Raw genomic sequence first — 12,294 nt, 5'->3', positions numbered from 1 at the left:
TGGCATACATGTACATATTTAAGTACCCCTAAAAACAACTTTAAAAAGGATAAAGATAATTATACATGTATGATAGTTTGAGAAAAATGGTCTGAAATCTGTCTGTGCTCTGCTGATTCAAAATTTAGTACAAATTTGAGCAAAACAGATTATAAGAAGACACTCGCCACTTTTCAACTTCATGTAGCTCCTAACAAAAAAATACATATGTGGGAGGGGGGGGGGTGACAACTTAAAACCAAATTCATGCAAATATGTTTACATTCTGGATGTTGTATTCCCTTTTTTTTGATTGCTAGAAATATTTCATATTTTTTTATGAGAAAAGTTCAATAAAATCAGTTAATAATATAGGATAACAATTACATTGACCCAATTCCCTGTGTGATTACAGACATTAACAGAATATACAGGGTGATGCAAAAAGAAGGAAACCCACTTTTGACAGCAATTGTCACCTACTTGTTGAGCATCTCTTAAAAATTCAATTTAATGGTATTAAAATATTGATCTTTAAACATAAGTGACGAAAATATTATTGCAAATTCATTTTTGTCTCTGAGGTATGGTAGTTTAAAAATGTATTGTGTCTTACCTGTTTGTCCCCGGACGGCTTTATTCCATCCGCTTGACTGAGCTCCGGAGCTTGATTTGAAGGCAAAAACACTGCACTAGACTTACACGTGGACAACAGTAATTTCGTATTCAAATTAGCATAATAACCCTATTCTTGCGATTTTTTTAAAAAGATTTCTTCACAACGTTTGAAGAGCTATACTTCACTACATTATAAAAAATAACCAGTTCAAATAAGTTAAGTAAGTAGGTTATATCCTGGACGAAGAAGGTTTCCTTCTTTTTGCATCACCCTGTATTTTCTGACCCAAGGCCGATATGGAAAAATATACAGTCCCTCATAATTGGTCGAAATTCAATATCTGCCATCGGTTACATAATCAGTCCCGTTTTCTTATACAACTATACGGAAAACTCATCGAATCAGTTTTTGCTTTTCTTTTTTCGTTTGGATTATGGATCACAGAAATTAAAACAAATTCTGACAATAAAATGGTTTTGTTTTTATTGAAATTTGAAATAATAAGGTGGTATAATGTGATGACCTCCTCCACCCCACACCCCCGCAGTTTCCCCATGCACGGATCCAGGGGAGATGTACTAAGGTTTGGTTTGAACGAGACATCGAAAAAAAGGGGTCCGCTCTTAAGTCCGACGCCTCATAGGTCCGACGCCTCATAAGTCCATAGCTCCGATGCTTCGTAAGTCCGACAATTTAAACGCCTCGTTTTTCCGACGTCGGACTTATGAGGCGGCCGCGTCGGACTTATGAGGCGTCGGACCTATGAGGCGGAATAAATAAATGTTATACCTCATAAGTCCGACGCCTCATTATGAGGTGTCGGACCTGAGGCGTCGGACTTATGATACGCCCCCCCCCCCCAAAAAAAAATCCCCTGACGTTTAGTTATAGAATCATTTACTTCACAAATTTCGAATTATTTTCCGCCTGATAATTATAACAAGGCGTCTCTTTATGTGCGATATGGGCGCAAAAGCAACCCGTAGTAACTAACGTTTTTTTCAGACGGTTGAAATATCCAAATTAGAAGAAAAGTAGATCCCCCCCCCCCCTCCGTTGAGAAAACATACAAATCGAATATATTCGTCCTGACAAATAAATCGGGCGGGCATGTTGATCATGAAACACGATTTCGTCGATAGCACTCTTTATTTCCAAAACCAGTCATACCGATTGACTATTTGGGTGAGATTTCCCAATTTTCGAAGCTGACTGAATCCCTTTCTATATAATTATTTTTTTGCTGACAAACACGATATGAATTCTAAGAGATATGATAATTTTCGAATGTCGAAGAAGTTCCTTCAGGTTATCTGCGATTGCATGGGTTATTTTCGGAAAAACTTTCAGCCAATGCAATGCATGCAATGTAACGCAATGTTAATGTTCAACTAACCACGTGACAATTTTTACGTGGGCAATGTGCGGGGAATCCCACCACATGTGCGCATGATGTTACGTCAGCACATCAGTCAACCTCGTCCCCAGGATGTTGAGCAGTACGCGCCCATCACTACCTGCTCTCTAAGTTACTATTGGAAACGCGGTTGGAAATAAAGTTAGCACTGGGGACGAGGTTGCGCATCAGTTGAAATTCCAATGTCTAGTTTCCTGTACCTCTGTGCTGTAATTATGATTATTGCGTAAACAGGCACCATGCAGTTTATGACGTCACAACAAGGAACTTGCGCAGTCGAAGTGCATCGAGTTTTCTAGCGATTTCATTGCCGACAAGATGGCGTTCAACATGCGAAGCCGCGCTCCCGCGAACGACACAAGGCTGTATGAGGTTTTAGGAGTGTCTAAAAATGCCAACGAAACCGAACTTAAAAAGGTAGGATATCTGAGTAGTTACTATGTCAATATTTTGAAAAAGAATGGAGAATTTTACTGTGAAAATGAAGGGAACTTCCGCCCGGCTTTTGTGCATGATGATCTGTGTGTGTCGTGTGATGTGTATTGAGCAATCACACTCACGTCACACACAGCGCCAACATGAAATCTGCATTACCACTGCCATGGCATGACTGCACTGGCTGCACTGAGTTACGTGTGTTTTTCGCATACATGTGGCTGATCACATTCTTCTTCGGTACAACTATAGAATGCAGGGCCACTACACTCTACATCCGCGCCTCCGTACGGCTGCGTGGAGCCGCAGTCGACCTACCTCCGAGAATTGGGCCCTCTATCGGCGCGCGTCTCTGCGACTCCGCGCCTCCACTACTCCAGTGCCTCCGCGACTCCAGTGCCCCGCGACTCCGCGACTCCTGGACTCCAGTGCCTCGTCGCCCTCCTCCCTTCCTTTGCGAGGAAATTAAAAATGGATACGGATGCTTCGTTCTCAAAAAAATACCGCCGAGAATTGCGCCCTCTATCGGTGGCGCAAATTTGTGACTCTGCGCCTCCGCGACTCCAGTGCCCCAGTGCCTCGTCGCCCTCCTCCCTTCCTTTGCGAGGAAATTAAAAATGGATATGGATGCTTCGTTCTCAAAAAAATACCGCCGAGAATTGCGCCCTCTATCGGTGGCGCGCGTCTCCGCGACTCGGCGACTCCAGTGCCCCGCGTCTCTAGTCTCTGCGACTCCGCGACTCCGTGCCCCGAAATATTTACAAGCGCGCCCTCCCTTCCAATCATTGATGAGAAGACAACTCACATTGCCGGCCTCGATCCACGCCTCCAAGCAGAAAAAAAAACCTTGCTCCGGCGTGGCCCTGCATTCTATAGTTGCTCCTCTTCTTCTTCTTCTTGAGGATGTTGCAACCTGACGCCACTTTTTTCTTCATAAAATATATTATCAATATCATTATCATATCATCTCATTCTCACTCTCACTCAGCATGCTCAATCAGTCTATGCAAAAATGTGGAAAAGACATGAATGTGGGACCGAGAAACATTTCCAATTTTGTTAGGAAATGCAGAAAAAACTTCCGCGATTGTGTACGAAGTCTGTGGAGAGTCAAGAAAATTTTCCTAACAAAATTGGAAATGTTTTTCAGTCCCAGATTCATGTCTTATCATCATTTTTGCAATGAATGACCTGTTCATTGAGATGATATTTAAAGAAAAAAGTGGCGTCGGGTTGAAACATTTTTTTCCCAGAAATACTTAAGAAATGGGCGATCGTGAAGTGTAGGGCCGATCTACAAGAGGCTGCGATCGTGAAATGGAGGACGATTTTCAGTTTTCAATGCAAAGCTTCCCTGACTTTCCTTCCCTAAAAAGTGTTCCCTTGGGAAATGTATCATAACTTAAGAGAAGGGAAAGTTTGAGATACTTCATTTTCGTGAAGATGTTGATGATTCAACAATGGCGACTGACTTTTCTTTGTTTCATTGCACCTTTTTCCACAAGTCTTGGACTTAATAAGTTGTGTTCCCCGTTCTATTTAAAAAATAGATTCTTCTTATCAATAAAATTCCTATTTTTCTAGCAATAAAAAGGTTATTAACTTTTGAATGAGACATCAACCAAAACAAATGTGGGCCTGTGCATAGCTATTGTATTATTACTGTAGAAAATAAGTGCCTGCCAGAGAATGATTCTGTTCTCGTGGGGTAGGGTAGTTTCTGCCCGACAATCAGCTTCGATAATTTATGGTCCGGTAGCCAGTGTGCTCGCAGAGTTTACCATGCAATCATGTTGGTCTTTTAACCAGATGAGTATCAAACTTTTCTTATCTCTGTTTACCAGGCTTACCGGAAACTGGCCAAGGAGTATCATCCGGACAAGAATCCCAATTCAGGAGAAAAGGTGAAGATGAACATGCCCTTCTTAGTGTAGTTCTGTGTTGAAGTTGAATCCTTTTCTGAGTCTGATAAGTGTAATGAAATTAATGACCAGTACAATAGACTTGGTGCTTGGTGTGGAAACTCCTTGCAAGCAGTGTTGCTTGGCCAAGGACTGGTGTTTTTTTTTTCATTATTTTTAAAATTTTCATTTGCAGTTTAAAGAGATCAGCTTTGCCTACGAGGTGCTGAGTAATCCCGATAAGCGGGATACCTATGATCGATATGGGATGGAAGGGTTAAAGGAAGGAGGTGGAGAGGGTGGAGGTAAGGAAACACAACAAACACACACAAGTGTGTAAACACCTTCAATCATGGACCCCCCTATTGTCCCTCATGGCCCCCAAAACGAACCCAATTTTCTTTTTCGACGTCGCAATAAAGGCAGGCACTGCGTACAACACCATCTTTTTCTCAAAAACTTTTGGGTAAAGTGGACAGAAATTGCCTCGGATCGCACCACAGAGCATCTAGAACCCCACGCCGTAATTTTTGGGACCCACTTTTTGGGGGATCAAATTCCCCCCTCCCCCCCAAAAAATATTGTGTTCTGCATCTGCCCTTGTATTCCAGAGAATTTTACCTCAAAGTAATTTGTAGTGTGGGTGAACATGGTTTTGCAAAACTTAAAAGGTTGTAAAGTGCAGAATACTAGGAAGGTTAAACAAAACTGCCATTGTTTGATTGATTATTCCCATTTGCAGGATTCGATGACATCTTTTCCCATCTCTTTGGGGGCGGGCTCTTTGGGGGTGGTTTTGGTGGAGGCAGGAGACCACGGAAGATGAAGGGAGAAGACACGGTGCATCGTCTTGGGTGAGTGGTCACGCTGTGGGGATGAACCGTCAACACACAACTTTTTTTCAAAGCTGTTTTACTCGAAATGAGGTCTCGGAACCGACTTTCGCACAGCATGTCTTTGGAATTAATTGAACTACAGAAATAAATGTGGTATCATTAGAAAGCTAAAGAGTTGCTCTTTTACATGGTGTATAAAAACTCGAAATGTCAAGGATGGGAGTTATTCCTCATTATGCCGTAGCAGGTCACATTTATGCTAAAATCCCACTGTTTATTTTTTTTCTTCTAAGTAATTTTGAGTTGTTTTTGTTTTCGTATGCAGCGTCTCTCTGGAAGATCTGTACAATGGGAAAACCTCCAAGTTGCAATTGAGTAAGAACGTCATCTGCGCTGGCTGTAAAGGGTGAGTCCACAAAGTTAGACATTTCAAACAATTCTTTGGATCCTCAAATGGTTATTGTATGATGGCATGTCTCGGAAGGGTGGATATTAATCCTAACCGTTTCAAAGTAGTTTAATCCTCCTAGTGGGAAGTCATTATTCAAAGAAATATCGTCTGCAGGTCAGTTTCGGGTGAAGGGATATGGAGTGTTAAAGTAACTGTGTCTCACACAGAGTCACTGTTCACAAAACAGCACTGTGGAGAGCAGTGAAGCATGACCGAATCTGCCTGCTTGCCCTGAGATTAACCACACAACAGAAGGTTACCTCAAAGGAATTTGAAGTGTAGGTGCTATTAACTCTATGGGCAAAAGCAGTTTTGCAAACTTACAAAAGGTTGTGAAGTTCAGAAGACTAGAAGGGTTAACCAGTTCATGTCGGATGATGTGTATACATGCAAAGGTTTTGCGGTATTCGGAACAGGTGCCAAATAAATCTGCAACGAGCGAGGCCGGAAATATCTGTCAGTGACCCGCTCACAGCGAGCGAGGCCGGAAACTTCAGGGTGCGACACCTGCAGATGACGGCCTGAACCCGTCTGGCATCGAGGTTTGTGAAAAACAATTCAGCGCCCGGATCCGGTCAATGTCAAAATATTCCTGGCGCAAACGGTTTAAAGGGTTCATGACATGAATTTTCCCCTGAAACATATTTTGTACTAATATCCGTTCCCCTGAACTTTTTGAATTTTGTGATGAATTTTGGGCGTTATTTTTTTGCGTTGCAGACTTGGCGGTAAGCCCGGAGCCATGCAGCCTTGTCACAGCTGTCATGGACGGGGCATCAAGGTGACAATACGTCAGATTGGCCCCGGCATGGTGCAACAGATGCAGTCCTCCTGTCCAGATTGCAGAGGCGAGGGTAAGGACAAAAAAAAACCAACTGCCATCTTCAAGGGATTGAAGATTGAAAGTTACATCTCTTTGACGAAAAATTGATTATCCAGAATAGTTTGATCGAGGCTCACAACACCGGTGGCTGTACTTTCATGTTTTTGTTGTTGTTGTTGCTTCCCATAGGTGAGCGTATCAATGAAAGGGATCGGTGCAAGAAATGCAACGGAGTCAAAGTTTGTAAGGAAAGCAAGATCCTGGAGGTTCACATTGACAAAGGCATGAGAGAAGGCCAGAAGATCACATTCCATGGTGAAGGTGATCAACAGGTAAGCAGGGGGGGTGTCACTATCCTGCATTTTTCATTTTTAAGCTCTGGCGCAGAGCTTTTACAAGTCACTTTGATGTCAGTTGGTCGGTCGGTCGATCGGTCTGTCGGTCCCCCCAAAAAAATTGACCAAAAACGATCTCCCTAAGTGACCCATAAAACTGTCAGTACCAAATTGTAATTGTCCAAAAATACCAAACAAAATGCATGAAATAGTTGACAATAATTGTTTGTAACAATTCACGAATTTGTTTATGATAATTGTTTGAATGAAAAGCCAATAATGTGGTCATGTTATAGTCACGTGGCTTGTAATGCGTTAGGAAGTTAGGGGGCTTCCATACACTTGTCGCTAATTCATCACCCCTGATAAAAGTTGCACTTAGGGAGATTTTCAGTGGGCATTGCAACACACAATTGAATGCAATGATGCAGGCCCTGCATTCCATTATGTGTTGCAGTGCCCATTAAAAATCTCGCTAAGTGCAACTTTTAGTTTTAGGATTTCAGGAACTTCAGCGCTTGCGCTCTCGTTATTTCTCACACATTGTTCCCAAGTGAGGTATCAAATTGAACCGGCAAGTTTCTGTGACAAAACGTATATTTCAGATTTTTTTTGTTCACTGAGAAATGTCCTAACAAGGATGATTGTAAAAACTGCTTAGTTTCTTTTTGTGCCAGGTGTATTGTGAAAATGCACATACACATACAAGACTCACTTTGGAGCGAAATGGGTGCGGACCGTTGATCGACTTGTGGTGTATTGCTGACATAACCTACGCCTGTGCACAGATAGCAACTTGCGAACGTCTCTGGTCAAACAATGGTCAAAACATTTTCACAAAACTTCTGGATCCTGGCTCCTTGCTGTGTATTATGATGCGCGCAGCTATTGGTAACGGGCAATGCAACGGTGCCCTGTGCTTCGGTTCCAAATAGTCGACTAGAGTAGTTCAAGCATGGCGTGTTCGAGTGAAGTTAGCGGAACTACTGTCAGGTAAACCGTAGTCCTCACTCGAGCTTGCTCTTAGATGACTTTTCAACTCTTTCCCCCTCCAGCCTGGGATTGAGTCCGGCGATGTCATCATCGTTCTGGTGGAGAAGGAACACGACACTTTCAAGCGCGCGGGCCACGACTTGTACATTGAGCAGGAAGTGTCTATAACCCAAGCCCTGTGTGGATTCCAGATCACATTGAAACATCTGGACGATCGTCAGCTTCTCATCAAGAACCCACCGGGAAGCATTATTCAACCAGGTAAGGGGGTGCTTCGTAAATTATGCAAGGCTAGGGAAAACTGGTCCCGGAGTGGGCAAAATTACACAGGGTGAGTCAAAAGAAGAGAAACCCAAATGTCAGGACTTCTGTTTTAGTGAAGTTCTGCATGTAGCACTTCCAATATCTAGGATATGAAAGCCCAATTCATAAGCTTTCTTTTAGTACAAGAATCATTCAAATCACTCATGTACTTTTGAAGTTACGGAATTTTAAACACAACCCCCGTTTAAAAGTTCTGTCCACACATCACAAAAAAGGTATGCGTTCTTTCAGCAAAACGAAAACAATTCACACACATCCTGATGTGATTTGTTTTCGTTTTGCTGAAAGAACACTTACCTTCTGTTGATCCGTGGAGAGAACTATATAACGATGGTTGTGTTTAAAATTCCGTAAATTCAAATGTACATGAGTGATTTGAACAACACAAATACAGACATTTTATTATCTGTAAAATTTCAAGTTTTCCCTAGACTTATTCACAAACATGGGTGCACCAAGGAAAACTACATTGTGTGCGGCAAATTAGCTCTCTTGTAAATTGATGCAGCTTTACAGGAAAATCTTGACTTGGTGTGATATGGTGTTTGTTTTTTTCTTTTTTTTCAGGCTGTAAGCGTGTGGTGGAGAATGAGGGTATGCCACATCACAGGAACCCATTCACCAAAGGAAGTCTGATCATGAAATTCAATGTCGTATTTCCGGAAAACAATTTTGCTACCCCGGAGCAACTGAAAGTGAGTTTGTTGTCAAAATGTCAGTGTATGTGGTGTGATGTTCTCTGCACGGTTGACAATTTCAAACTTAACCCTCCTGCTATCTTAACAGTCACGGACTGAAAAAAATCAATCCTTTCCCCTGCCATGCCTTTAACACAGGCTAATCACCAACAGTGAGATCGTATTTCAAGCAAGCACTGTGACTAGTCAAATGCAGTCAACAGACAGCAGGCAAGAAGTAGGCCCAGCTGGCTTATCAATCACCCGCAGTCAAAGCATAGCTGTATCAAGTTACATAAACAGTCACAGCCAGTCAATCCTCAATTGTGAAAATGAAAGCTGCCAATTGCTTTTCCTCAAAAACACTTGTATATCACGAATTGTGTACTATTCTTTAACCCTAACCGCCCTGAATCCTCCAAAATCCTTTTTGCAAATTGGAGGAATTTGCAGGATTGAGGTTACAATGCAAAAGTGGGTTGCTGATTTTGGAGTACGCACTGTGTCAAGGTCTTGGGCCAGACCTTGTGTTGTTTATGCTCAGCCGTGCATAAATTTAGTCCTTGATTATACTTGACATCCTCCACACTGCTCCAGGATGTCACTGCCTCTGCCTCAGCCTATTGACAGTCATAGCCAGAGGATTTTGCAGGATTCAGGCAGTGGTCACCCCTCCATGGACCGTATTCAAGAAATAGCGGAGGAATTTGCAGGATTGAGGCTATATGCTATTTTTCCATGAGGCCAATTGGAGGATTTTGCAGGATTGAGGCTACATCCTAGCAAAAAGGCCTAGGGAGTTAGGGTTAAAATATGTGTAGAAGACATGTCAAAGGTTACAAATATTAATAAATCTGAAAATCGAAATCAAGAAAAAATATTTTCAACTTTCCAGTTTTCTCCACTACGGCATGTGCCCAGTTCGGTCTCAATTTGCAAGAACGCCTCACAAATACCAGTATCCAACTATCACAAACATCTTTGATGTTTATTCCTGTCTTCCCGCAGAAACTGGAGAAGCTACTGCCTCGCAGACCCAAGCAGGACCCGCCCGGTGAGGAGGCCGAGGAGGTCGACCTGGTGGAGTTTGAACCCCACCACACTAACTCTCACAACCACCGAGGCGAGGCCTACCATGACGATGACGACGATGACGAAAGCGGGGGCGGTGGACCATCCGTACAATGCGCCCATCAATGAAAAGGCAGTAAAACCGCACGCCGCAGTGGACGTTTTTCAAATCGCGGCTTCAATTGCAGGTTTGGCCTCAACTGCAGAGCCAAATCTGGAGATGTAGCCAAGGTTTGGGAAAAGCCCAATGTCTATCGGCTTATAGCAACTAAACATTAAAAAAAACTTTATCGATGTGTAATTATTGGTAGATTGGGCGAATAAATGATTGGGGTGTTTTTTTTTTTTTTTCAAACTACCCTGTACAGTGAATAGAGAGTTTATATGAGACATCAGCCATACACAAATGCTTACATGTGTGTTACTGTCACAAACTTATTACCAAAACTGTGAAGCTCTGTGTGAACTATCTATCACTGAGTCAAAAAGGCACATGTAAACTCTCTATAGAATAACGTTTGTGGCAGCCCTAATTTAATCATAAGTAGTATAGTCTCCATGCATAGGTATTCCTTCAATTGTGAAACGATGAAAGGCTTTTGCTCAGTATTTAGTGATTCTTAAACCCACGGGTAAAAAACCAGCTGAGGAAGCACTTTTGGCTTTAAAGTCTAGAAAATATCTAGAAAGTCTAGCCAAAGTCTAGAAAATGGTGAATTTGACAAGGAATATACACTTTGAGTCAAGGTGTTTGTATATATTGACCAGATAATACATGCGTGAAAGTCAATGAATGGGACAGCAAAGCAATTGGGAACTATAGTCTTTGCAACACCATTTATTAGAGCAGTACATGTACATGCACTTGTGATCTGAAAATTAAGATCAAAATTTCTTTTTTAATTTTCTCGAAAAACGGTACTGTCGGTAGAAAACACGTGACTCATTAGTTATCTCTGTCAAGTCGAAGTCGTGATAGTTGAGTCCGAGTCTCATTCTTTCATTGAAGTGACTCGAGTCAAGATTCACCAAAATTGTGACGCGAGTCTTGAGTCCTGGACCTCAGTCATGCAACTCTGTTGTTAGGCTACAAAAGACAAAACAAAAACCACCTGTATAAATTTGTGCAATGGAGCTTATAGGTGGAGCAAATAGCCATGTAATGTAAGGATAATTTAACTTCTGCCTAATGCGTGCACAGGCTGTCTGGTGAATATCTTTTCTTTTTGTACTTTTTTTCAGCCTTTAGATAAAAGCCAGAGCCAAAAAATCTCAGTATTTATAATTCTTTGGTGTATAAATTATTATTAACCATTGTAATTAAGCAGTTTGACTTGTAATACTTTAACGACTTAATTAAAAAATTCCTCTTTGAAACCCATATCATTTGCACAGCAGGCATTTAAGAAGTTTTTACGGAGCGTTTTCCAGCCTGAAGAAAACAAATCCTCGTGGTATTTAATCCTGTCATTTAATTTACTAGTAACTGGTATTGCATTGTATGATTATGCGCAGTCCAAAGACAATCCTTTATATGTGTTGATGAATTCTTGCTGGCTAGCTTATTTCACCAAATGATGTAGTGTTGCAGTATGAGTATAAGGAATTTTGCTTCGAGTACGAGCACATTTCAATTGGTACACATCTTCTCAAGGGCTTTTTGCAGTCAACTAGGCATTAAACAAATGCAAAGGCCTCCCACACAGTAGAAATTTGTTCTTTTCCTGCATGTACCTCTTAACCAGTTCACGCCGGGATTATTGTGACATTGACCGCACCCAGGCGAGGGATTGGTTTTCACAAACCTCAATGCCAGACGGGTTCAGGCCCATTTGTGGGTAGCACACCCTGATATTTCTGGCCTAGCTTGTGAGCGAGTCGCTGACAGATATTTCCGGCCTTGCTCGTTGCGTGTTTATCCGTCATCCGTTCCAAATACGGCAAAACCTTTACATGTATACACGTCAAGAAATTAAAAATTCCGCCGGGAGTGCATGTTTCCACAAGTGCGAGTACTTTGCCGTGGTTGCGAGCACAAATACTGGTAATTTTCTCCTTGTGAGGACGAATACAAGTACATTCTCATGAGTGCGAGCATGAACAAAAAATGTACTCAATTTCGAGTACGTGTACAAGTACTGCAACACCGAAAATTAGATTCATGAATGTGTGTATGCCTGATGCTGACCGTCTATCACTTGCTTGATTCTATCCACAGATAAAACATTGTTTCCCCTGGCTTATGTAAGCAAATGGCTCTGGGCAAAAATGGGATCAGTTTATGTACTGAATGAATGAAGTGTAATGTCATATTTTTTATGTGTTACATAATTTTTTTGTTTTTGTGTAATTTGTTTGCTTTTTATTATTGTTATGTGGATACTAAATGGTAGGTTTGAATATTAAAGGAATGTGAACCAAAATGATGTGAAA

General features: G+C 41.7%; 1 protein-coding gene across 1 annotated transcript; it reads left to right on the top strand.

The window, feature by feature from the left end:
• Positions 1-2,276: 2,276 nt before the first annotated feature.
• On the top strand, positions 2,277-12,294 carry LOC119739203 (dnaJ homolog subfamily A member 2-like). The gene is made up of 10 exons (XM_038214048.1): positions 2,277-2,432; positions 4,295-4,354; positions 4,548-4,656; positions 5,094-5,205; positions 5,513-5,593; positions 6,359-6,492; positions 6,651-6,793; positions 7,852-8,050; positions 8,681-8,808; positions 9,799-12,294. Exons 1-10 carry the CDS (start codon positions 2,334-2,336, stop codon positions 9,988-9,990), a joined length of 1,257 nt encoding a protein of 418 aa, XP_038069976.1. The 5' UTR covers positions 2,277-2,333; the 3' UTR covers positions 9,991-12,294.

The sequence above is a fragment of the Patiria miniata genome, unplaced genomic scaffold (assembly GCF_015706575.1).
Source record: "Patiria miniata isolate m_02_andy unplaced genomic scaffold, ASM1570657v1 HiC_scaffold_30, whole genome shotgun sequence".
NCBI lineage: Eukaryota > Metazoa > Echinodermata > Asteroidea > Valvatida > Asterinidae > Patiria > Patiria miniata.
The sequence above is the reverse complement of the archived record's forward strand: the minus strand, read 5'-3'. Positions and strand labels throughout refer to the sequence as shown.

Bases quoted from the DNA above. Each gene is read 5' to 3' on its own strand.
- LOC119739203 (XM_038214048.1), top strand. From the start codon at position 2,334: ATGGCGTTCAACATGCGAAGCCGCGCTCCCGCGAACGACACAAGGCTG. The intron at 6,493-6,650 runs GTAAGGACAAAA...TGCTTCCCATAG, and splicing joins TCCAGATTGCAGAGGCGAGG to GTGAGCGTATCAATGAAAGG. The intron at 8,051-8,680 runs GTAAGGGGGTGC...CTTTTTTTTCAG, and splicing joins GGGAAGCATTATTCAACCAG to GCTGTAAGCGTGTGGTGGAG.